This window comes from Erpetoichthys calabaricus, chromosome 7 (assembly GCF_900747795.2).
Source record: "Erpetoichthys calabaricus chromosome 7, fErpCal1.3, whole genome shotgun sequence".
Lineage (NCBI taxonomy): Eukaryota > Metazoa > Chordata > Cladistia > Polypteriformes > Polypteridae > Erpetoichthys > Erpetoichthys calabaricus.
This window is the reverse complement of record NC_041400.2, coordinates 595,239-622,498: the sequence shown is the minus strand read 5'-3', so window position 1 is coordinate 622,498 and position 27,260 is coordinate 595,239. Positions and strand designations below refer to the sequence as shown.

At 45.1% G+C, this 27,260-nt stretch overlaps 1 protein-coding gene across 1 annotated transcript; it reads right to left on the bottom strand.

Moving 5' to 3' along the window:
* Positions 1 to 547: 547 nt before the first annotated feature.
* On the bottom strand, positions 548 to 27,260 carry LOC114654524 (alcohol dehydrogenase class-3). The gene is made up of 9 exons (XM_028805123.2): positions 27,126 to 27,260; positions 25,696 to 25,797; positions 25,249 to 25,390; positions 14,696 to 14,783; positions 12,048 to 12,267; positions 6,339 to 6,599; positions 2,744 to 2,879; positions 815 to 953; positions 548 to 713 (listed from the first exon to the last, which is right to left on the bottom strand). The coding sequence occupies exons 1-9, from the start codon at positions 27,141 to 27,143 to the stop codon at positions 689 to 691; spliced, it is 1,131 nt and encodes a 376-aa protein (XP_028660956.1). The 5' UTR covers positions 27,144 to 27,260; the 3' UTR covers positions 548 to 688.

Below are 27,260 nucleotides of genomic sequence, written 5' to 3'. Positions count from 1 at the left end.
GAGGAGCCACTTCTGCTCCCAGAGGTCCGTCTTCCCAGCTGTGACCCCAACAGTGACTTCTAGTCATGCTGCTGGCCCCCCTCCACTGGAGCCGGTGGTCTCCTGGCCGTCACTACAAGCGCCTGACAATGTGGACCAGCGGCCATCACAGCAGCAGAAGGCCGTCGTCCCCCAAAAGCCCACCTCTGAGCCGCTCAGCGTCTCCACACAGGTTCAGAGGAGCGGCCCACCTGAAGATGATCTTCTAAATGTCAGCCCTGTGCTTTGTAGGGCCACCCAGGAGACTCTTTACGTAAAGTGAAGCTCATGACGTTTGTTTTAAAGGAAATGAAAGCCAACAGCAGCGTCCTACTCGTGTCACGTCGTCCACGTCAAGTCGGTCGGTCAAAACGAGGGCAGTTTTCACTAAAATGTTTGGAAGTCAATTCTTCCCTTAAAACAAAGAGTCGTCCACAACCCCGAAGAGAAGCCCCCTGGCTGGGGCACCGGGGGTCTTCAGCTTTACTACAACAGGAGAAACCAAATAAAAGGCAACAGAAAACTTAGCTTGAACCCAAGTGCTTTATTGGAAATGTGAAAAGATTAAGAACCAAAAGCGCTCCGTCTAACCGCTGTGTCGATGAGTAATGGCGAGGGGGGGGGGGGGGCGGTCACCTGTGAACTGGGCAGACTGGGCACACTGGGCTCCTCAGAATGTCAAAACCGTTCGAATGCTGCAATTAAAAGAAGAGGAGATGAGTTACGACAGACGGCAGGTTAGGAAGGCCAAGTGACCTGCAGCTCGAGTCCTCCATCGGACGGTTGCAGTGTTTACCTTTTCCCAGCATGCATCAGCTCAAAGCCCTCAGTCACATGATCAAAAGGAAGCGTGTGCGTAATGAACTCATCCACTTTGATCTTCTTCGCCATGTAGTCCTTCACCAGCTTTGGCACACTGTCCACGCTCTTCCACCCTGTGAACGACAGACGCTTGCCCGTTACTTGGCATGTTAACATAAACTCGGGCCCGCTCACCCGCCAGCACCTCACACAACTCTGCCCGCTTCACCTGGCAGGTTAGGGACCAAAAGGGTTTAAAATTAGGAACGTAACGGGGGAGCTGGGTGCCAGCCGTCACTCGAGGGCACAGGGTCATGTAAAAGTCTGCCATCTTCAAACCTCAGCTCAGCTTCACCCAGCCATGTGAGGAGACATTTGGGCCAAAGCCGCCCGTGAACTAAGACCACTGGTCACAAAGGACCTTTATGTCCTTACAGGCTACTCTGGGCCACCATCTGCTGTCTACTAAAAGGAGTGTGTGCCACAAATGAGCGAGTCTGACAGAGAGACAAATAACCGATGGCGTCATCGGGAGGCGAGCGCTTGGCGGTTACGATTAGCTCCACTTCTTTACTGCCCTTACTGTCCTCTGCCAATCAAATGCCATGCTGAGCCCAATTCTGCACTCCCTCATACGGCCAGGATCGGACTCGCTGGACAAGCTTGAAACTGAGGTCAGCAATCAGAAGGCACTCGGACCTCCAGAAGGGCTCCTGGTCTTCACTTGCACCGCAGCTCAGTGCTGGTGGCTTCTACTTGTCCATCTTTGGAGCTAAACGACATCACAACAAGAACAAGTCTACAGGTCAAATTGAGACCACTGTCTAGGTGGCACTATGGCCACTGCAGACGCAAGTGACTTCAATGTGGTGGCCCGTGTTTGAATGCTGCAATCAGAACTTTCTAGAAGATGTTTATGGGATGTTTGTCACAGGCCTGCATTACAAAGCATGGCAAAGGCACTACAGACATAAAATAATAAAAAGGTGGATTATAGTAGGGGGTGGCACGGTGGCACAGTGGGTTAGGAGACCCGTCTGGGTTCGCTTGCCATGTCCTCCCCGTGTCTGTGTGGGTTTCCTCCCAAGACATGCAGGTCAGGTGGATTGGCGATCCTAAATTGTCCCTGGTGTGTGTGCCCTGTGGTGGGTTGGCGCCCTGTGTTGGCTGGGATTGGCTCCAGCAGACCCCCGTGACCCTGGAGTTAGGAGACAGCAGACACAGATGATGGATGGATGACAGTGTTGACTTAACATCCCATTAGAAAGAATGCAAACTCACAGACCTGGCAAGTGTTTGGGGCAAACGTCGCCAGCCAATCTGTATGCCAGGTGTGAAACAAACGGCACACCCCAAGTGTTTGTCCTCCCAGTACTACAGGAGGACGTTGACGTGAGTCATCGGCCTGCTGTGTTGCTTCAAGCCCCCCACGTCCCACTGGCGTCTGTGTACAGCGGTGACGACGCTCACAGCAGCAGCTCCCGGCTTTCCTTTTCTGCTTCTCGTCCTTTCCATAAGAATTCACAGACCTCATGCACTACAGGCGGCACTACGAGGCACACGGCTGGGCACACGGCTGGTCTCAGATGAAGTGTAAGGGACATTCAGGGTGAACATCTGTGCGCATACACGGCATTGAGATTGGAGTCACTTTCAGCTGCGTGTGAATGTACCCAAAGTGACACAGTCAGCAGGTGACATCAGCAACACCATCGGAGAGGGGAACACCGCACCCGCAGCAGGACCCGATGGGGCATCTTCAATGTGGTCTCTTCACCCTCTCCTTGTCCATAATGTGTGCCAGCTCAGTGCTGAACGGTCAAATGTCAAGTCACTGAGGATACACGACTGGCATGGTGGGCTAAGGCTGCCAGGGTTCTGGTGTCTATTTGAAGGCCCCATTGCCAAAGACTCATCAGCTCACCTCCAAAAGCAGTGCCCTTCCAGGTACGGCCGGTGACCAGCTGAAAAGGCCTGGTGCTGATCTCCTGTCCAGAGGCAGCGACTCCAATGATGACACTCGTCCCCCAGCCCTTATGACAGGCTTCAAGGGCAGCTCTCTGAAATGCACAATTGTCATACTTTAGATCAGTGTGGCAAAGAACCTGCCTGGGCCCTGTGCCACACACTGTACACACTGGCTAGGTTAGTCCTGATAGGGGGCACCTTCTCACTGCCATCATTCACACTCTCACTTTTGCCACCAACACCTTAACGCCTAAAGCCACTGGGAGACACTGCCAGTTCAGTGCCAGGCACAGCAGCACCCACACACTCAGAAGACCAACTGTCATGTGAATACAGAAGGAAAGTGTGCGACACACCCGTGGGAATCGGGGGTCCCAGTAGTACTGCAGTATTATGGGAACGTCACATCACGCAGACATGGACCTCATGTACAAAGCCACTCCACACCTTCAACTTCTGACCAGCACCGTGGAGCAGTGACCCTCACCCAGTAGCCCTGGCACAGGCTCATCACCACGGAATAGCGGGCTCGTACACTAAGAGGCCAACGAGACCAATGGCTTTGTGTCCATCTTCATAATCCACGAGAAAAACAACAAACACGAGGTGAGGAGAACGCAAGTCACCTGACGCCATTAGTGACAAGAACCGGCCACTCCATGAAAGGCTGTCCAATGGGCGCCTTAGCCAGCAGTCAAGTGCATTGCAGTTGTGCCCACAGCCTGCTGCCGTGTGCCCTAACAAACTGCGTAGGCACCGAGTCATTCACAACACGACCACAGGCTTGTAGAATTGGAATTCATGCTTTTAGCACATTGTACCCATAACACCCGACACTTGTCCATATTTAAGTGCTCCTCCACCAGGAAATTTGAAATTTTGTTAAAGTGATCTGAAAGTACAGCGAAATCAGTGAAGGCCTCCATGTTGAGCAGCACATGGAGTTAAATACGGAGCTGAATACAAAAGTGAGGAACGGCCTAAAACAGAGAAGTGAAGTGGAGCGCAACACGAAGGTCTGAGAAAGAATTACCGCTTGGGATTAATAAAGTGTCTATTATATAGTGCCTTTCACTCTATCTAGCTATTATATAGTGCCTTTCACATCTATCTATCTATTATATAGTGCCTTTCACATCTATCTATCTATTATATAGTGCCTTTCACTCTATCTAGCTATTATATAGTGCCTTTCACTCTATCTAGCTATTATATAGTGCCTTTCACATCTATCTATCTATTATATAGTGCCTTTCACATCTATCTATCTATTATATAGTGCCTTTCACTCTATCTAGCTATTATATAGTGCCTTTCACTCTATCTAGCTATTATATAGTGCCTTTCACTCTATCTATCTATCTATTATATAGTGCCTTTCACTCTATCTATCTATCTATCTATTATATAGTGCCTTTCACATCTATCTATCTATTATATAGTGCCTTTCACTCTATCTAGCTATTATATAGTGCCTTTCACTCTATCTAGCTATTATATAGTGCCTTTCACTCTATCTATCTATCTATTATATAGTGCCTTTCACTCTATCTATCTATCTATCTATTATATAGTGCCTTTCACTCTATCTAGCTATCTATCTATCTATTATATAGTGCCTTTCACTCTATCTATCTAGCTATCTATTATATAGTGCCTTTCACATCTATCTATTATATAGTGCCTTTCACTCTATTATATAGTGCCTTTCACTCTATCTATCTAGCTATCTATTATATAGTGCCTTTCACTCTATCTATCTAGCTATCTATTATATAGTGCCTTTCACTCTATTATATAGTGCCTTTCACTCTATCTATCTATCTATCTATCTATTATATAGTGCCTTTCACATCTATCTATCTATTATATACTGCCTTTCACTCTATCTATCTATCTATCTATTATATAGTGCCTTTCACTCTATCTATCTATTATATAGTGCCTTTCACTCTATCTATCTATCTATTATATAGTGCCTTTCACATCTAGCTATCTATTATATAGTGCCTTTCACATCTAGCTATCTATTATATAGTGCCTTTCACTCTATTATATAGTGCCTTTCACTCTATCTATCTATTATATAGTGCCTTTCACTCTATCTATCTATCTATTATATAGTGCCTTTCACATCTAGCTATCTATTATATAGTGCCTTTCACATCTAGCTATCTATTATATAGTGCCTTTCACTCTATTATATAGTGCCTTTCACTCTATCTATCTATCTATTATATAGTGCCTTTCACTCTATCTATCTATTATATAGTGCCTTTCACTCTATCTATTATATAGTGCCTTTCACATCTAGCTATCTATTATATAGTGCCTTTCACTCTATTATATAGTGCCTTTCACTCTATCTATCTAAAGCCCTGAAAGTCAAGGCCTCGGTTCAGTTGCGTGCACTGATGACAAGCGGAGTTAGCGATGATCAGCCGTCTGCGACTTGTTCTTCAATGATCAAAACTAATTTATCTAAAGGCTCAGAAAGTGGAACATCAGTCATCACATCTCTCAGCACAAACTCCTCAGACGTGTCTTACAATCATTAGAAACAAATCGTTTCTTCTATGATAACAACTTGAAACAAGACTAAAAGAAGAGAACAATTAAGATCCAAAGTAATACGCTAGGTAAAGAAGGTAAATTAAACTCATCAACTGTCGACAGAAAGGCGTAACGCGTAAATAAAAGAATAAAATTCATTAAGGCGGCGGCTCTTAAAGGAGACACAGACAGGACAGGAAGAGATTTACAAGAAGAAAAGCGCAAATCAGATGAATACAAGTTGAAGTTCAGGGATGAGCTCCGCGCTCCACAGGACAGAAGTCCTTCATGTATGGAGGGGACCCTCGGCCATCGTGTGTGTGTCACTAACAGGAGCCTCGTGACCCACAGAGTCCTCAGGTAAAGAGCGAGTAGGCAGACGTGTGGCTGATAAGTTCTGACTGAACATACAGGAGGAGCACAGGACTCACACGGCCATCTCTAAACTGAAAGTCACTTCAAACACATCGGCGTCAAGTACTCTTTGATACCATTTGGAGAACACTGGCCGGTGGGAACAATCGATGAGCCTGTGAGTCCCGACAGGATGGTCTCGATATTCCCAGCTGTGCACATCCAAAGAGAGGAGTGTCAGATCTTGGATGCCACAGCTAGAGTAGGAGATTAATGGCCTGGAGTCACACAAACAACTCAGAATTAAACTACCGCTCAGAACTAGAGACCTTGGTCATCTGTACTTAATGAATATCTCAGATCAACCTTAAAATTCAAGCCCCCCAAACAAGGAGCAACGATAACAGACGAGCGGCAGCCATCGTGCGCCAGCAGCAGAGCACAACGAGCTAACCTGTGAGGGCTGAAGGAGGACTAACGTCAAGACAGTGTAACAAGTGCAGAGAGTCAGCGGAGAAGGGAAAGTGAATGCTGGGAAATTCAATGACAGGACTGCCGACAAATACAATGAAAGGCTAATCAGCGTGAACTCGAGGAGACAATAAAACACGTACTCAATGTCTCGAGTTTTTAAAGCGACTTACCATAATGCTGACATTACCGATGCACTCAAAGGAATAGTCGACCCCTCCGTCTGTCACCTCGACCAGCGCCTCCTGGATGGGTTTGCTGTAATCCTGCGGGTTCAGGCATTCAGTGGCACCAAACTCTCTGGCCTTGGCAAACTTACTTGGGTTGATGTCAACACCGATAATGCGCTCAGCTCCAGCTACCTTACATCCCATAATAGCAGCCAGACCCACAGCCCCAAGGCCAAACACAGCGCAGATGGATCCTGGTTCAACCTGAACATAGAAATGAACAAAAGAAGTGACACGGGCTCTGATCATTCGGTCTCCCACAGACAGACACAATGACAACAAGGCTGCCAGCAGGTGACAGATCAGCGCAGTGTGGCCTAGCGGAGTAGCGGTGATAACACAACATGGCAGTTACTGGCAGTGGACAAGCTGGACTTTGGCACATGAACCTTAACATGCCAGTCCAGGCAGACACTCTAACTGAACTAAAACACTGAGACATGGAGAGATCCAGAAGGAATGAGACCAGCAGCTGGCACAGATGCCACGTCACCCACCTATCCATGGCTCGGGGCTCTTCACTCACCAGCCTGACCAGCTCTGACTGCCTGCATACCCAGCATGCCAGTGTTCAGATGTTCTGCACAAAGCACCTCCTGTCGCTCTCACGTCTTTCTGTCCACGTGACACAGCTTTCTTCATGACTGGCACACGCACACGGAGGACGTTTGTTGGGTAAGTTGAGCTTTCACTGATTTTCCTTCACGTTGTGTACATTTTGAAGAGCACTTTCTAAAACTGAGAGACATTCTGAGCGACTTCACTTGTGGATCAGTTTATGGTGTCAAACGTCCCTTTAAAGAGGACACTGTGACTTGGACTTTCTTCAGATTTTTGTCTTTCACTCGCCCTACGGACGGCCAGCAGAGTGACGTGACCTACAGCAGTTTGTGTTGTTTGAGCCTCGGCCCCAGCAGCTCACTTCTCCTGACCCTTGAAATGACAGCAGGTACGTTATAAAGTATTTGTGACCATAAACCTAAAAAGGGCAAGCAACTGAAGTTGAGCAGAAATGAATGGAGGAGGACGCGATGGCCCCAGTGTCCCCTGATGCACACAGTGAGCAGACTTCTATTCCACTAAACACGACCTTATGGCTGCGCTCATCAGCAGATGATAATCATTTGATTTCTCTGACTTGACTTACCAACAAAGCGCCAGAATGACCCGTTAAACCTCGTGAGCCACTGCTGCCAACAATGATGGCTTGAGACGACACAAGTTCTACATCTGCTTTGGTTGTTTCTTCCAAAAACATTAAATCTTCACAACCAGCAATATGGACATCAATTCATACAACTTCCTTTATCACTCGAGTTGGATTCTGCTGTGTCAGAAAACGATGTTAGAACTCAAAAAGCTCCCTGGGCTCCGTCTTCAACTTCCTAAGATTGTGAAGTGACGCTAACCCTACTGCTGCTCTTATTGTTTAACGACTCGCGGGTACAAAAACATTTAAAAAACAAAACGTGTCGGCCAACTCTCGGAGAAAGTCACTTTAAAATGATCCGAGTCTCCAAGCGGTTCATGAAGTCTGAGAACGCAGCACACGTGACAGATGATTGGATTCTCAGCTGTTGTCTTGTGTTTACTACTAAGTGCCTTTGTGCCCCCATGCAGTGCCACAACACGGCCATCATCTTGTCACTTAGCATTATTCTACAGCGTCCTACACAGACAAGGAGCTTTGATGATCCTCTTCATAACACAACAGCTAGAATCTTAAAATGACAAAGTGGCTAAAGTTCATGCAAGGATGACGTCCTACGCTGCTGTGCTGCTGTGAAGAGTCCATGAAGGTGACTGCATTTCAGTAATGATGTTAATTGGTGTAATTGAGTGTTACTGCACTACCTAAGTGCGCTCTAAAGACGAGCATCATCAACACATTAAGCACTTATTAACAGATAAAGAGGAAGAAAAACAACCTTGTGGACCTTCTCAACGTCAAGCAAAGCAGGAGAGCTTACTGTGTGCTGACAGAATGGCCGTCAGCCTTGGACTTGACAGATCTGAAGATCCTCACACCCTCAAGATCTTAAAGTGGACTCAGTTCTGTAAGCACTTCCTTCTGTTCCACACAACACAATGTGTTCCTCAGGTCATTCACTGTACTTAGATGTAAGAGGACGTGTGCGCCGGACAGGACGGCCCCCCAATAATAAGAAGAATTATCGTCCACCTGAGAGATTCTACAACAGAACGGCTACACAGCTTCAGGCTCATTACTCACTTGTAGTAAGAGTTTCCCACTTGTGCGTCTGACCCCAGTTAGCGTTGGGGTTTGGGTGAACGTTCAGTAGTTTAATGCAGCAAACCAGTTACCTCCGATTATCTCCGATTCTTACCGTTAACAAAGGCCATTGTGCCTTCATCTACTTACTGTACACGGGTGTCAAACTCCAGTCCTGGAGGGCCGCAGTGGCGTCAGGTGTTCATTCTAACCATCTTCTTCATTAGTGAGCCGTTTTTACTGCTAATTAACTTCTTTTGCTTTACTTTTAATTAACTTGACGCAGGCCCCTTGATTGTCTCTTTTTCCTTAATTAGTAGCCAAACAATACTGAGACCTCAAACAAGCCACCACATGACAGAAAAATCAACAGATCTGGAAATGTCTGCTGTGGCAGAATGAGAGCAGCAACAGGCCATTGAATTAAATAGCGAACTTAATTAACAGCAAGAGTCGGCTTCTCATTAAGAGACTGGCTGGAGTTTGAAATCCCAGTTTAGCTGCTCATCTGGTGGCTCGTTTCACGTCTCATTTCTGTTTGGCTGCCATTTAATGAAGAAACAAATCAATTTAGAGGACTGAACCCTTAAAAACAGGGCAAAGGAGTTAATCAGCAATGAAAACTGATCACTGATTAGGAAAAGGTGAGAATGAAAACCTGCAGCCACTGCGGCCCACCAGGCCCAGAGTTCGACACCCTGATCTACTGGGACCCTTCCAGTGCACACTTTGCTGTGAAAGTGGATTCCAGTTTTGTTTTTGGGAGGGGGATAAAACGATGGGACTGCTGAATCTGCGGCTGACCAGTAAGGTGACAAACAGTAAGAATTAGGAAATGAGGGGCCCACAATTCACATTTCAAAGGCTAATCAGTTAATCCTTAAAACAAAACAGAAGTGGACTTCTTCTCAATCACACTAAAATGGACTGGGGAAGGTTAATGGGAGTGTGCATAACCAGTCTCAGTGCTTTTTGAGGCCTTTCCCACACCACAGGGGCACATGGGGGGGGCTTCAGGCTGTTTGCTCCTAATACAACCAGTGACATTGCAGGTCAGACTGGTTCCTAGGGGGTCTAGGACTCTATCTGGGCTGCAAAAGTGCAATCAAGGAGTGGAAAGTGTGCAGTGTGAGGACCTCGGAATCACATCTCTGGTTCTTGCAGATGCGGTGGTCCTGCTGGTTTCATCGAGTGGTGACCTCAGATATGCACAGAGTGGTTTTGCAGCCGGGATGAGGCTCAGCATTTCCAAGTCTGAAGTCTTTGTTCTCAGCAAGAAATGGGTGGAGGTTAGGGATGAAGTGCTGCCTCAAACAGAGGGGCTTGAATATCCCACAGTCTTGTTCACAAGTAAGGACAAAGGGAGCGGGACATTGGCAGGTGGATCACAGTGGTGAAGAGAGCAGAGCTAAAAGCCAAAGGCCTTGATTTACCACTTGAGCGATGTTCCTGCTCCCACCTATGGTCACATGCTGAGGGTAGCTAGTAAGTAAAAGTAGTACACGGCGGATACAAGGAGCAGAAATGAGCTTCCTTTGCAGGGTGTGTGTCTGAGCTCAGGGTGAGGACTGCAGTCATTCTAGATGAGCTCAAGGAGCCAGTCGATATGGTTTGGCACGTCCTACTGGGTGGACACCTCAGGGCAGAAGAAGACATGCTGGAGAGACTCTCTGTCTTGGTTGGCCTGGGAATGCCTTGGTATCCCCAGAGGAGCTGTAGGAGGTGGCAGGGAAAAGGGATTGTCTTGGCATCTTTATAATACCAACTAGACATGAAGCCCATTACAATAACGGGCGCTAGAACAGCAGTCCATAAACATCAGTAGGAACAGTCGATATTAAATGGCAACGGACCTTTTACGCATTACATTTTTCCCATAAAATGCCTGTAATTTTCTCTGACAGTAATACTGGCTTTGCGGTCTGTAATATGCATTTAATTTTCTGTCACAACGGTGGACAATCAGCAGATTCTCCCCAGCAACTGATTCAATTCAATTCCACCTGGGGGATTAAACGTTAACATTATATATAAAGTTATTGTCTGTCTGTATACCTGCATTGTTATCACTCTTTACTTTAATATTGTCTTTATCAGTATGCTGCTGCTGGACTGTGGGAATTTATTAATAAAGTACATTAAGTCCACCCCCTGCTCGCTTCGCTCGCCTACCCCTGGCGTTGGGTATCCTGAAATACATTAGTCGAGCTTGTTCGTTTTGGAGCCGTGCCCGGTTTGCCCACGGCATTTCAGACGTGCGTTGTAGGCGCCTGCGTACATCGATCTTATCCAGGTGGGCTCGTGTTTGTATCGTTGAGCTGTATTGTGTTTGAATTTGGTGTAAAGTGTTCAGCGGTTTGTACAATCCCAAGCAGCACATTATTCCTAACTTCACTCTGCAGTAGTGCCACTCACATTATGGCGGTGACGCCTGCGCCTTCCGTATTATGTTGGGTTTCACTATGCTGTGTAGGCGCCTTTGCCTTTCGTACTTTCCTGCGCCTTCCGACGCGCGATGTAGATGCCTGCACCTTCCATACTATGTCGGGTTTGCCTCTGCTGTGTGGTGTGGATGTTTAGGGTTCCGTATTTTCTGGGCTCGTTGCTTTATTTCTTATTTCTGTTAGTTGAGCTCTTTCGTTGTTGACGGTGTATAGTGCATTGTAGGCGCCTGTGCTTTCCCTACTATCTCGGGTTTGATTATGCTGTGTGTTGTGGACTTTTGTGGACTCTGTAGTCTCTCACGTTTCACTCTGGGGCGGGGGGCTGATTCCTCGTTTTTGTGTGGCGCCTGTGCACTATGTCTCCTGCGTCCATGGGCATGTACCTGCGTCCATATCCGGTTTACCATTCTCAGTTAGTAATTTGGATCTGTCTATCTAATGTGCGCAAAAATAAATCTACTTTTACTTTACCGGGCCAAGCTTCTTCATCGCAAATCTGACATCCTCAGAGTGAACACCTGCACAACAATGGAGAAGCTGCTCTCCGCGTCTCAGTACCTGATTGGACTGTTCGTGTTTTCTGTTTTAGGTCTTACCTCATTTACCCAAATCCGATTGGATATTTTATTGGTCCCGCCCTCTCTGTCTTGAGTGACGCGTCAGGCGGCCTTTGAAGCAGCACACCGAGCCCCGCACATGCGCATTTCACCAGAAGACACACACACACGGGTTTATTAAAGAGGAGAATAATAATAACAGTGCATTTTATTTATAGGGCACTTTACATTAGCAGTAAACCTCAAAGCGCAACATAAAAAGTTTAAACAAAGGCAAAGAGAGATGAAACAACAATAATTCTAGCATTCTTGTTAATAAGATTTCCTAAACAGAAAAGTCTTCAGCTGTTCTTTAAAGTCTTTACACAGACTGCTACCCCCGTGAGCAAAACTCTAAAAAATGGACAAAAGAGGTTACCTGTGCAGTATTGAGGGCCGCTCCGTATCCCGTTGAAATGCCACATCCCAACAGGCAAACCTTCTCCAGGGGGGCGGAATCATCCACTTTGGCCACAGAGATCTCGGCTACAACAGTGTACTCGGAGAAGGTACTGGTGCCCATGAAGTGGTGGATCTGCTTCCCTTTACACGAGAATCTCGATGTTTTATCTGGCATCAGACCTTGGCCCTGTGTCACCCTGTGAAGACACAACAATCAGCACTCCTCGACGGCCAACAATTGGAAATCTAACATGCCCAGTTACTCTCGTTCATCTTTCTGCATCATGCAGATCTGAATATCAAGATCAATATGTTTAACGTTTATTAACAATACTAACAAATAAACTGAAATTTTTGCCTGTGCAGAACCTTCCACACTGTCCCAGAAACTGCTCAGATTTTCCTTTCACGTGCCAAAGGCGCACAACATGAAGCTACTTGATGGCAGGAAGTTGTTCCCATAAAGAGACTTTCGCTGTATGCCTGGCAGTGCACTTTAATGGAGTGGCACCCCATTCAGGACTGGCTACTGCGACTGACACCAAACTGGATAAGTGGGTACAACCAGAATTGAAAATGACTGCGTGATACTCGGGATTTGTCTGTCAGCCTAACTGTTTAGCAAACACACCGCTGATGTAGGGCAGATCTTTCTGGCAGGGATTTTGGTTGACTGAAGCAGGCCTGAGCCATCACTTTCACACAGAGGCCATGACGGACTGCAGCAGGTGTCCTGTGCACAGATAGGGGAAAAGGAGCCGTTTGGGTCTTAGAAGGGCACAGCCCATAAATAACATGGTATTCATCCGTACCTGGCACGGTTCACAAAAACCTCACGGAATATGTAAAATGTGTGATGTGAGATATGGCCGGCTGTTCATCCCAGCCAATACCCCCCAGGCCACCAGATGGAGGCCTCCTTGCAGCATGGAGGTGCCCCGAATGCCAGCAGGGAATTATGGACAGTGGAGTTTTAATGCACAGCCCTGCTGGATACCATGGGGGCCGCCAGGAGTCGCTGCAGGGAGGCCCAGGGATTTACATTTTCCGTATTGCCCGGAAGTGTTTCCAAGTCACAGGAATGGAAGAAATGATGTACTTCTGGGCTGAAGAAAAAAAAAGAGAAGTTTTTACCTGACCCAGAAGTGCTGGATGCTCACATGGACTGAGGGCTCAGAAGCACTTCCAGGTCGAGGACTACAAAGGACTGTGGGAAATCCCAGACGTCGAGCTGAGTTGGGAGGCAGGGTGGCAATGCGTCTGGGAGTGGAGGATTGTGATTTGATTATAGAGAATTGTATTGTTTATCGAGTGTTGTGGAGTGGAGGCTGCTTTGTGCACATTATTATTGTAATAAACAATTGTTGGACTTTTTATCTGGTGTCTGACATTTGGTCTGAGGGTTCAAGGGGTCGACAGTGCTCCTCATCCGTCACAGTGAGAGGAACCACTTAGAAGACAGAAGCCGTCTGCAAGGAGAACAGCACCTGCACTACGCCGCATTCTGTGTACACTCATCAGGATTATTCTGTTCCAACGGCTTCTCTTTGATACGTTTGTATTAATGATTACACGACGCGCAGGAGGAGAGTGAAAGCTGCATTTTAAAGCAAGTGAAAGACACACACACACACACCTCCTATTGTACCACATTCCTCTCGTCTGATTATTTCCGCCATGGTTACTGAAGGGGGCCATATAAAAGTTCAGCTGTGTCCTGCATTTCAATAAAGGACACAATCCCAGGGATCAAGTGCCCCCTGCTGGAGACAGTGGGTAAGACAATACACCTATAGGCCTAAATATGGACAGAAGACGGACAAGTTTCAGCACATCCATTGCATTCGGAGGATGAATGAGACGACGCCTTTCCCTTTACAGGTACCTGTGTGGATCATTTTGACATCAGCCAGTGATTAGCCATACTGCGGTTATGTTGAAATTGTCTCATGCGGACACAACAAGTGAAGAGGGCTGCAAATCTCAGATGGCTGCTCAAATCATCAGACTTTTAGAGAATGAACAAATCATCCATCGTCATTTCTGACATCACCATAATCCGAAAAATCTCTCCTTTATTGTATCTTGAAAGTGCAGCGGGATTTTCAATACAATTTGCGATTCTCACAATCCTACAAATGTCACGCTGAAAATGAATCCTTGCATATTTATATACACATATATATATATATATATATATATATATTCATGGCATTCGTCATCTGAATCACAATCTGACTGTACGGCTGGTTACCTACCAGGTAACGCTTGTGGTTGGTCTGCAAGTCGGCAAACATCCACCATCTCCAGGCTGTCAAATAAATGAAGCACACGCCGTGGCACAGCGTAAAGGGGCTTCGCCTCCGCCATCGACCCCCATGAGGGGTGCAGTGAGTGCGTATGTCTGATGAGCCCAAACGAGGATGAAACACGTGCCGTGTACTCTGTGCATTATTTAACAGTAAACTATGCAACATATACTGTATATACATATATATATTTAAACTATATAAAGAGGCAAAGACAGCAGGAACCTTTGGAGTAACAAATTCTGAGGTTCACCTCACAAGACTACTGAAGTCCTAAATCACCAGCACAAAGTCCACAGCCCTTTTTATTACTTACCTGATCTTCTGGCAGAGATTTGTTTTCGGATTTTTGCAGAATTTGCATTCTCCACACTGTGGTATATAAAGTGGGATAACTTTGTCCCCTACAAAGATAAAAACAACAAATTCACAAAAACAAATTAAGAACTGGAAAGAAGAGCCCATTGGAGTGCTGATATTTTAATTTGGGTTTACAACGGACACACCAATTAAATGACATTTAGACAACTCATCCAGATGCTTGCTAACATTTAGTGCTTTAACACGAGAATTACCAGAGTCTACGAAAAAACTCACGGATCCGGCCCACCTTAAAACCGTTCTCACCTCTCTTTTGTCTTGTAAATGTGCTGATTAACACGAGCAGCAAGTAGCCGGCTATTCCATTCCCCACCGCTGCAGAACGTTCACTAAGTTCTCCCAGCCCATGTCTTGTTTGATTATCTGGGAGTGACTGAAGTTCTGGAGTTTTAGAGTGGAAATAACAGATCATTATTTGGAATACACGCAGTTCATGTGTGTTCTGTTTCTACAGTAATCTGTGTAAACACATTGTTAAAACAAACTTTTTTCATATTTTAGTAGTAAATGACAAAATGTAGGCATAAACTATATAATGTGTGAAGCCTGAAGACCAAAGATCAAGTAAACACTTTCACAAAAGGTTCAAGGAAGATACAACAGCTTCAGTGACGTAGCGGTAAGATCTGCTGACTTGTAATTGAGAGTCCCCGGTTTGATCCCCACACACTCCTATATTTGCTGTTTTCAGTAGTGAGCTGCTCTTTTTGTTAATATTACACAGTACACACATACACTTGGCCTGCGTCTGTAACACACGGTGTGCATTTATAGGACTTGTAAAAGTTACCGTTTTTTTACTTCTATTCTCTCTAAATCACGATCACGATACATACTACCTCACAAACCCCAGGGATCTGACGCTGTTATTTTTTATTTGAAATGGAATAACTGGAGATGTGAGTGGTGTTTTGAGACAATGGAACTGGACATTCTCTGATCTGGAGGGATTAAAGCTGACACACAAATGCTGGCGAATCGGCCTTCTTCGTAGCTCACCGTCACTTGATTTTTTTATTCGGTTTTATTGAGTGTTCCTGCTCATGCTGAATTAGAGTGCACCTTATGGTGTATGATGTCAAAATGTATGCATGTACTGTGTAATATTAACAAAAAGAGCAGCTTACTACTGAAAACAGAAAATATAGGAGTGTGTGGGGATCGAACCGGGGACTCTTGATTACACTTGGTTTGCGTCTGTACTTGCGCTGTTACTTAGAGTCAGATCTTGTGTTAAGAGCGCGTGAGCTTATTCAGTGCTACAGGATCAACACACATGTTCATCTTTTTTTCTTTCAGTAATAGTGCCAACATAAATCCACACCCGATCTGACGCTGTTCATTAGTGCGATGATGTGTTCACATATATTGTCTCTTTCTTTCAGGTGTGTAATAGGAACCACAGCATAGAGAGAAGTGAGTACATTGTAACAGATACACACGTTGTAAATGTAGGAAAGACAATCCTTGCATGTGTGTGAACATTTGAATCTGATGATTGCATATAGCGCTGAACTTACTGCTCTGTACTATTCTGTCCTCTGCATCTCCTGGAGTACAAAAGAAACAGCAACATGTGGGGACTGGCAAGATCAGCGAAAAAAAACACACAGTCACTGATTACAAACCACAAGATGTTATGTGAATGAATATGAATAATATGAATAATGTTGCATCTGTGCCACAATGTTTTCCAAAATGTACTATACAGGTCATAAAACGAATAATTCCAAATATCATATATACCTACGTCTGTGTTTTTTAGTTTTTTTGACATCGTTCACCATAAGGTGCACTCTAATTCAGCATGAGCAGGAACACTCAATAAAACTGAATAAAAAAAAAATCAAGTGACGGTGAGCTACGAAGAAGGCCGATTCGCCAGCGTTTGTGTGTCAGTTTTTATCCCTCCAGATCAGAGAATGTCCAGTTCCATTGTCTCAAAACACCACTCACATCTCCAGTTATTCCATTTCAAATAAAAAATAACAGCGTCAGATCCCTGGGGTTTGTGAGGTAGTATGTATCGTGATCGTGATTTAGAAAGAATAGAAGTAAAAAAACGGTAACTTTTACAAGTCCTATAAATGCACACCGTGTGTTACAGACGCAGGCCAAGTGTATGTGTGTACTGTGTAATATTAACAAAAAGAGCAGCTCACTACTGAAAACAGCAAATATAGGAGTGAGTGGGGATCAAACCGGGGACTCTCAATTACAAGTCAGCAGATCTTACCGCTACGTCACTGAAGCTGTTGTATCTTCCTTGAACCTTTTGTGAAAGTGTTGACTTGATCTTTGGTCTTCAGGCTTCACACATTATATAGTTTATGCCTACATTTTGTCATTTACTACTAAAATATGAAAAAAGTTTGTTTTAACAATGTGTTTACACAGATTACTGTAGAAACAGAACACACATGAACTGCGTGTGTTCCAAACAGCGATCTATTATTTCCACTCTAAAACTCCAGAACTTCAGGCACTCCCAGATAATCAAACAAGACATGAGCTGGGAGAACTTAGTGAACGTTCTGCAGCGGTGGGGAATGAAATAGCTGGCTACTTGCTGCTCGTGTTAATCGGCACATTTAGAAGACAAAAGAGAGGTGAGAACGGTTTTAAGGTGGGCCAGATCTGCGAGTTTTTTCGTAGACTCTGGTAATTCTAGTGTTGAATGTGTCAGTTTAAAGATTGCAACACCAAAGCGTATGTTTAGATTGGGCAACCAAGCATAAAAATAAACACATTTGACATGAAAAAGACAATCTGGAGGCGCATCAAGTATCTTAACTATGGCAGCTGCTCTCTTGTTCTGCTTTGGCTTGACTAATGTGAAGGATGACGCTACTCTTGCTGCTGTTTAAGACGTTTCTTCTACTTGTTTTTGACTTTTAATCCTAAACCCTGTCACAAATATCCGCTTTCTGCTCCTCTCAGTGAAGTATTCACAGGAATGGCACTGCAAGCCACAAAATTCCTGAATGTTAAAGACAACTGGACGTGGGAGTCTGCTGTTTGTTTTCAAAGCACCAACAGAAGGCACTGGGAGCAGAAGGACAGCTGGATGTCCGTCTGGAGCCGTGGCTTCCAACTCTGAATGTCCTTACGATGAGCCTCTACAAGCAGGCGGTCTGCTAAGTTGTGTCATTTCTGATTTATGACTTCATTACATTCGGACATGTGCAGTAGAGAGACTTCAAAATGTCCCTTCACCATACCTACTGTATTAATGATCGCTTCACGCTCACTGCACCATTTTGAATGTCTGCTGCTCTGTTTGCACTTTCTTTTCATGCATTTGCTGATCCCGTTAGCCTTTTCTCAGCGTGCTGTGACTGTAACATCAACTGCTTTGTTAATTTAATTATTTTTGAAGTGACACCCTTTTTTTTCTTTTCTTTTAAATATATACACGATAGATAGATAGATAGATAGATAGATAGATAGATAGATAGATAGATAGATAGATAGATAGATAGATAGATAGATAGATAGATAGATAGATAGATAGATAGATAGATAGATAGATAGATAGATAGATAGATAGATAGATAGATACTTTATTAATCCCCTATATTGCTGTTGGGTGACTTTGCATATTTTTGGTCAAATGTGGAAATCTCAGATATCAACTCTAGTTTTCAGTTCATTCAGCTGGACATGAATTATGTCCTTTGTCCCCTCAGATATGCTGTCAACATCTCCCACGTGTTCTGTTTGTGTGTGTCTGCACTTGCATGGCCTCTACATATAAAAGCTGTGGTGGGCTGGCACCCTGCCCGGGATTGGTTCCTGCCTTGTGCCCTGTGTTGGCTGGGATTGGCTCTGGCAGACCCCCGTGACTCTGTGTTCGGATTCAGTGAGTTGGAAAATGGATGGATGGATGGATAGATATAAAAGTCAGTCTGAAATATGATAAAATGAATGAAGTCATCATCTCCTACACTTAAAGGGTTCAGTCGCCAGCAGTATGCTGTATCACAAGGGTCCAGTGCAGGGTGGCACACCAGTGGCACATGAACCTCATGCAGCTCCTTTGGGCTATTAGTGTTCTTTTTTTTTTTGGTCATCGGCACATCAGGGAGTGGAAGGATTTTGGACGGAGCAGGAGCGATAAGGCCAAATGCATTTGAATATTTGACAATACTGTCAAAAAAGTTGCCAATATTTGTAATAAAAAATAGTTTGTTGTCATGACACTGATAGAAACGTCATGCACACACGCAGGCTAGCTTGACTGAATCAACATGGCAGAGCCAGGAAAACAAAGCAAAGCCAACTATGAAGAGGAACGCAGGACATTCTTACCTGAATGGGAGGAATTGTATTTTTTATGAAATGACATGGGCCACCCTTCAATTTGGAATGCCAGGCTTCCCTTTCACATTTTAAAGCTTCATTTCACCACATTCCATGCTAACATGGCGCAGGACAAGGCACTTCGCAAGCACAAAGCAGGGATGTTAAAATGTCAGTCAGAGAAGCAGGCTCAGCTTTGACAAAAACGTACAAAGCACTCAGGGACAGTTACACTGGCATCACATCGAGTGGAATGGAAGATGGCATGTGCTGGGATATTTGTGAAGATACGCCTCAGAGATACGTTGCTATGCTCGCTCCTGAACACGACCACTTGAAGCTTTCTGTGTCAGACCTGCGGCTCTCATCACAGCACACCACTGAAATAAGAATATCAGACATCAACAACCTAACTGAACCCCAGTTACACGTCGACATTGAGCACTGACGTCTTTTAGCACTGTGACGTTCATGATGAGCCACCATTGGCAGCATTTGTACACTTTATGTCAGAAGACGGCACAATTAAGGAGGAGTTGCTTGACATTGCATTGTTAAAGGACAGGACTTGTGGCATCGACCTGAAAGAGACACTCGTGACTGCAGTCATGAAGGCAGACTTGCAGCTATCAAAACTAAGAGCAACAGCTACAGACGGTGCACCGGCCATGTTGGGATCTACAAATGGACTTGTGGGACTGTGCAGAGCTGATGACCGTGTCCCATATTTTTGGACATTTCACTGACAGACTGTAATTGCAGACTGCAGTACCTACGAGGTCAGTCATGTAACGCCCACCACATTAGGCTGTGATTAACATTGGGGCCTCGTCACACTGTGCTTAAGATTAGGGTTGTAGGAGTGTTATCTGAGTCAAAGGGTGTTTAGTGACTGACGTTCTGGGCATTACCTGATCTACTGTATGTCATAGGTATGACAAGCTACAGCGAGACCCTTCTGCAATTCACTGCTTCATCCATCAAGGCCACCTGGTGTGTGAAAAGCTGAACTTGGACCAAATTATGAAACTTGTGCTGGAAGTTGTAGAATTTATTCTGACTTACACACTCACTCACAGACAATTCACAAACCTGATAGCTCAACTCGATGAAGACTCTCCCAGGGATCTGCTTCTTCATTACACAGTGAGGAGGTAACATGTGTTCCCATTGTTTTATTTTTTTTTTTAAATAAGGACTACGCTGAGCTAGACGACCCCAAGTGAATTTCAGATTTGGGTTTTCTGGTTGACATGCTCACCACCTGAATAAACTGAATGGAGATCTGCAAGGGAAGTTAAAAAGGCCGCCTGTCCTCGTCCATCTTCAGAAGGGAGCGCTCGCACATTTTCTCACCTTGTTAAAGGCAAGTGGAGGGGCAGCTGAGGCCTGGAGTGGTCAGCCTGCTACTATAAGAGATGCCCCTTCGGTCTCAGCTTTTAAATCCCGGCTGAAGACTCACTACTTCAGTTTAGCACACCCTGACTAGAGCTGCTGATTAACTGTACAGACTGCATCTCTGTTGTCAGTCATTAGCACTAAAACAGAAGTAACATGACAGTTAGAACTGGATACTAACCCTCACCTATTCTGTTTCTCTTCTCGGTACTCAAATGTGGCACTTGGTGCCATGGCCCACCTGCCAAGTTGTTCTGCCCGCCTATGGTAAAGTTATCCCTGATGGAGGATCGCAGGAATCGTGGGAAAGAAGGGTCCTTTCATCGGATTGGCTGGCCCAGCACTGATTCAGCCGTGGAATGGCCAAATGGGGGAGGCAGCTTGATGGATGAGGTCTCCAGGAGTCTAAACAAATCCAAATCTTATTATGGGATATCATCTACTGTTAAATTATTTTTTATTGAGGATTTGTTCTGCTCTGTGTATTGTGTTGTATTGACCCCCTTCTTTTGACACCCACTGCATGCCCAACCTACCTGGTAAGGGGTCTCTCTCTGAACTGCCTTTCCGGAGGTTTCTTCCATTTTTCCCTACTAGGTTTTTTCTTTTAGGAGTTTTTCCTTGTCTTCATAGAGAGTCCAGGCTGGGGGGCCGTCAAGAGGCAGGGCCTGTTAAAGCCCACTGCGGCACTTCCTGTGTGATTTTGGGCTACACAAAAATAAACTGTATTGTAAATTGCATGTTGAAAATCTGCAGCAGAGTTTTGAGGACACAACTGCCAACCTGAAGCAAAAACGGCCACAAATCACATATTCCTCATCAACCCTAAATCAGATTGTTTGAAAGCTCCCATAGTTGCAGTTAGAGGTGACTGAACTTTTTGAAGGCAGACAGACTTAAATGTGTCTTGAGAGAAGGCGCCACAGACAGACAGACACCTCAATGCCAACCAAGCTGCACTGAAGCTAATGCCAATGTCTGGATCAACTTACATCTGGGAATCGGTTTTTTCTAAACTAAAACAAGTGAAGTCAAAACAGCGCTCTGTTCGTACGGACACAAGTGAAAGACACAACCGAGGACAAACCAGACCTGAGGAGGACAGCAAAGACTGCCAGGTGTGTCACCGAGTAAACGGAGGGAAGAAAAGGCCCATGACAACTGTCCGGCTGGGATTAGGCAGCTGTCAAGCTGGAATGGCTGGCCACCCCTGGTCTGGTGCTTTAAATTTCAAAACAAGGGGAGCACAATCTGAGGGACTGACTTTGTGGTGTTTACAACATTTAATTAGGGGCTCAAATCAATTAGCAGTAACGAAACTGTCAGTTCACAAACAAACAATCATGATGTGCTGTACAAAAGAACCAACAGTGATTGGAGTAACAAGTCTCCTAGGGTCCATGATCCTTCATGAAGCACAATACCACTGCAAGACATCTGGACAATGTGGTGGCGGCCATTGTTGACCAGTCTAAAAGAGTGTCGAGTGCACAATTTTAACACCTTGGCATTATGAACGCATGCAGGGTCATATTGAAAATGGACAGCAAAACTTTAATCACAAATTCTTTATCCTCCAAGTCTGGCACGTACATGCTTGACTTATTTTAGCTTTCTTCATTTCCACCATCACCATAATATTGTGCCCCTCAGGTTCACTATTGTCCTGTGGATTACAATTCCACCTCTTTAATGTTTCTGCTTGTTAAAGTTGTAATGACATACTTGTGCCCCCTTCACCAAAACTGATGTCTGCTTGTTAGACAGACAGACAGATGTGAAAGGCACTATATAAGATAGATAGTGTAGTTGGCAGGATTAGATACGATAGATAGATAGATAGATAGATAGATAGATAGATAGATAGATAGATAGATAGATAGATAGATAGATAGATAGATAGATCTTTTGTAAAAGTGACAGTGACAATAAAGATGTATGAAACTGAAGATCAGATGCGTCTCTTACAGAAACACTCCAGGATGTGTGACCTCAGATGTTTCAGTTCTGTTTCCTTTTAAGCTCATGATTGACACTCTGGACATTACCACACAATACCATTTATTTTTGTGTAGCCCAAAATCACACAAGAAGTGTTGCAATGGGCTTTAACAGCCCCTGCCTCTTGACAGCCCCCCAGCCTGCAGTCTCTAACAAGACAAGGCAAAACACCCAAAAAAACCTTTATAGGGAAAAAATGGAAGAAACCTCCGGAAAGGCAGTTCAAAGAGAGCCCAACCCCCCCCCCCCCCCCCCCCCCCCCCGCCAGGTAGGTTGAGTGTGCAGTGGGTGTTAAAAGAAGGGGGTCAATACAATACAATACAATACAATACACAGAACAAATCCTTAATACAGTATAAAAATACAAATTGTAGAAGTACGGAGTAGAATGTAACAGTAGATGAAATCCCATAATATGATTTGGACATCAGAACCCCCTAACCTTTACAAAGTGTGAGTATTTCATGGCCTTAACTTCAGAATCATTAAATACAGTAAGTGTGCTTGTGTCTCATCCCGCCACCGCCTGTCACGTTCTGCTATCTGAATTAAAGACACTACAGGTAACGCACACAAGCCTCTTACATGTGCCAGTCCTACCAGCACACGGACCTTTGACATGCCAAGCAGTACGACACTCGTACCCAACTAGCTGCTAGAAGAACAGCACACAAGTGATTACAGTAAATGTGAAAATGAAAGATAAAACGACCAAGAGTCTGAAATACTTAAGTAACTGCTAAAGCTGCAAACACTACGTAGGATTACAATTAGTACTCACATGAGCATCTTTAATAAGAGTAACAGCACAAGTGACAATCCCACCACCACAGATATGAAAAATGCTAAAGCACCAAGAATGAGGAGCGAGAAGAGCAGCAGTGAGGCTAAACACACTACATGTGTGATGAAGACATGGGCTGAGGACGCGGACTTTAGTTTCTTCAGCCTCTTACACCAAAAGCAGTCGCTTTACCAACAAGACCACCGAGAACCTGAACAGGAAAAAAGAACAAAGGATGAAGGAGTGAAGGGTCCGAGTAACAATACTAAATGTGGCAGCTGCAAGGGGGAAAACACAAGGAGTATCCATGAAAGGCGAGACGTCCTGAAGGAAAGTGAAAGTGTCTGCTCTCAAGTGCCAACAGCATTTTGAATAAAATACACAAACAAGAAGAGAAACAATCACCTTGGGCTCAGGATATCACAGAATTACACAACTCGGGCTGAAAGTAAAGTGTCCAGAGAGACGCACTCACATGGCTGTGGACGCTTCACGACAGACACACGAGACGCGGAGGTCGAGCCGCAGCTTTAACTGCCAAAATCAATATTCCTGCCCACAAGTTAAACATCACGGCGGGTTTATCTAAATAAGGAAAATATTACTAGTTGGGACTGAAGGTTCCTACAAGACTCCAAATTCTAATAATTCTAATTGTAAGCCAATGCACTCGGTTTAATTAAAGGCTGCAACAATTAAACAAAGCCAAGCTGCTGATGTCACCTTTTTACATTTATTAGGAAAAGGAAACTGAAGGGACAATCGGAGCTGCTGGCTCAGTCAGTCAATTCAAACACGAGTGACACCTTGAGAGACGGCAGCCTTGACTTCAAATTATTAACAAAATCATATTGGACTTCTGTACTCGGAGGAAACTGCAGAATGGGAAAATCAACTGGCAAATGTCTCTTGTGAAATCGACAGTAGTAGCGGTACATGTTGGTGTCTTGTATATCTGTAGTGCTAGGGTGTTAGCCATGATGAAGGTAGAGAAAGGCCAAGCAAAACGACACCTGTTATTGGCTAACTAAAAAGATTACAATATGCCAGCTTTCAAGGCAACTCAGGCGAGATGTAATACAGAGACATTTAAAAAGAAGCCCATAGACGCCGCTCCCCTGTCCATTTTCTCTCTAAAAACTTCAGGGCCGTATTTTACAAACAGCAGAGAGAGATGGCAAAGCAAAGCCTGCCCTGCACGGGTGGGTCTGTGGCTCTCTGGGGTGCTGCCATTCAGTCCGAGTGGCACAAGTCACAGCGTCACGAGGACTGAAGGAGAGGATGGCTTCTGTAGACACAGGCCGTTTCTTTATTGTCTCCCATTAGCAGTGTGCTGATGTACGCACCATTAGCTATGTGGCCACTTTGTGTGAAATACGTAGAGATGTCCGTTGGCATTCCAGATTTGTCATCTCCTGCCAGTGTGTGACATCCATTGTGTGATCTCCAGCCACATACGTTGTCATGAACGGTGAACACGTGTTTGTTTTCCCTCAGATAAAAGATGGTGCTAAAATCTGCAACACAATTCTTTTCAACTTTTCCATCTCTTTTTAAAACACCTGAACATTTAGACAGAATGCTCTGTGAAACGGGACACCCTGTCGTATTCAATCAACGTTACATTAGTGCACAACTGGCTTCAACTGTAAGCAACTCTGTGAAGAAAGTAAAGCATGCGTTCACCACAAAAACATTACAACATACTTTTTAAAGAATAACTTCCAAAATATCAAGAAACACAGTAAGTATGCAATACGCTCACCACTGCACTGGGAGAACAGGCCTTGAAGTCTTTCTACATAAAGCTTGTCATCGTCTGCACAGTCAGGTTTAAGATGTTAGAATATTCCAGTAACAGTAACCTTTAACGTACAAGTAAGTCAAAGGACTAAAAACCCTTTGGGGAAACTTGATACTGAAGCCATAACCGTGATATTAATCCATCTCAGTTCATTTTGTAATAAAACAGAAGGCCATTTGCGGAGAGTCGACTGCTTTACCTGGCTTGAACCTGGTGACTCCCTCACCGACACTCTCCACAATCCCAGCTCCTTCATGTCCCAGGATGACAGGGAAAATTCCTTCCGGGTCGGCTCCGCTGAGTGTGTACGCGTCGGTGTGACAGACTCCAGTCGCAACAAGCTGTCCGCAAACAAAGGTTATTGGGAATCACAGGTTATTTTGTGCTCAACGCTACACGTCTACAGAAGAAATAATACAAAATGGGCTCAAGAAAACTCCACGCCACTAGCTTTTAGAGTCCACAGAAAACCAAAAGTAACCCAAGAATTAAAAACCAACACAAAACACTCACGCTGCACTTATATTACAAACGGTCTTCTCGTGCATCGAGAGAAACTTCAACACCACTGCCCTGCTAAATCATTCACTTAACAAGCTCGCTCCTTCCTTGCATGAAGTAAAACTCAAATTGGCTTTCTGCTTACCTTTATGCGAACTTCATGAGCCTTTGGTGGGGCGACTTCTACCTCCTCAATAGTCAGTGGCTTTCCTGCTTCCCAGGCAACTGCTGCCTTACATTTAATAACCTAAAGTTAAAACATAAATCTTAATAAAAAACTCAACTTTCCTTTATTTATGGAGAGTGAAATGCTGTCGAGCTTCCATCCACAGCTGGGATGGACAATAACACTTATTTCAGAAATCACATTTTCAGACACTGAATAATGAAAGCAGATACATTTTCACACAAGTTCAGGGTCAGTCCAACATCCACAGATTTAGGCAGAGGCTCTCGTGATACCCAGCAATTCTGAGTTTGTTATATCAGCCCCTGTCAGGTAGAAAAGGGGGCTTTTTTAAAAAAAATAAAAATAGGTACAGTACCTGAAAAACAAAAACGGCCCCCTTTTCCTCAAAGTCTGCCTCCTTCACTATTATGTGACCAGGACATCAAAAACAGCCCAGCAACAGACGATCAGAGAGCCCCACCAGGAGCACCGAGGCCAGCCGAGCAGTAAACGGACTAAGGAGTCACAGTCGGGGCACCAGGCGCCTTTTTATTTTATTTCATTCACATTTTACCGACACGATCGTCTGACAACCCTGAGCTCCTACAGACGGCTGTGGCCTTTTTGATGTCCCACTGAATGAACCTAACGACTTGTCTGACCGAATGGCCCCCATCGCAGCTGAGCTTATCAGTAATCGACCCGACTGAACTCCAATCCTGGCTGAGAAGTTTGTAACCCGGAGTTAACAGACCGATGAGCAGCAGCAGCAGCAGCAGCCGCCCGTGCAGTCCGTGTCTGCCCGTTTGGTGTTTTAACGGCCATTTAGAGACGGGAGGGCTGACGGCCACGACAGCTGCGCACATCTGCGCAAGTGCAGCACAAAGAAAACAAACGCGTGGGGCAGAAAAGCGGCTCAGTGGTCCTCACTACTAACGTCGTAAGTGGCGTGTGGGCTTTAGAAACGACATTTATAAAAAGTGCGTCTTAAACCTCGCGCTCCACCGAAATGGCCTTTCATCAATTTGACTCGTGACGTTACATTTGCATGTTTTCCTCTTCTTATGTGACGATCATCAAACATAATAAAAGTTTAAAATCCAATTCCAAATCAAACTCAGGGGGCGCAGCGCCACTCCTCCGGTTACTGGGGGCCGCTAGCTCCGCGACGGTGCGCCTCCGCAGAGTGGCTAACGTGACACCGAGCGGCGAACACGACGGGCGCTCAACTTCCTACACTTTGTGACAAAAAGACGACAGACGCCACTAGAGGAGTAGGGCGCGAACTTTCCACGCGACTCAGAACAAAAGCCCAAACACGTGCAACACACGTCCCGTTTAGTAGTGTGCTCTTATTTAGGCGACAGTCATATGCGGCGCCTTTCTTCTCGTGACACCTGACTCACCTGCCCCGCAGTCTCCATGTCTCGAGTGCGATCCGAACTCCCACACAAACCGACAGCCCACCGAGGAGGTGAAAGCGAGCCTGTAACCGACGTCGAGGATGACGCGGTGCGCCTGCGCCGTTCGAACGGTCACGA

Coding starts and splice junctions, on each gene's coding strand:
- LOC114654524 (XM_028805123.2), bottom strand. Junction 6,600..12,047: donor CGGCCCTCAATACTGCACAG/GTAACCTCTTTT, acceptor TTCTATGTTCAG/GTTGAACCAGGATCCATCTG. Junction 714..814: donor CTGATGCATGCTGGGAAAAG/GTAAACACTGCA, acceptor TTTTAATTGCAG/CATTCGAACGGTTTTGACAT.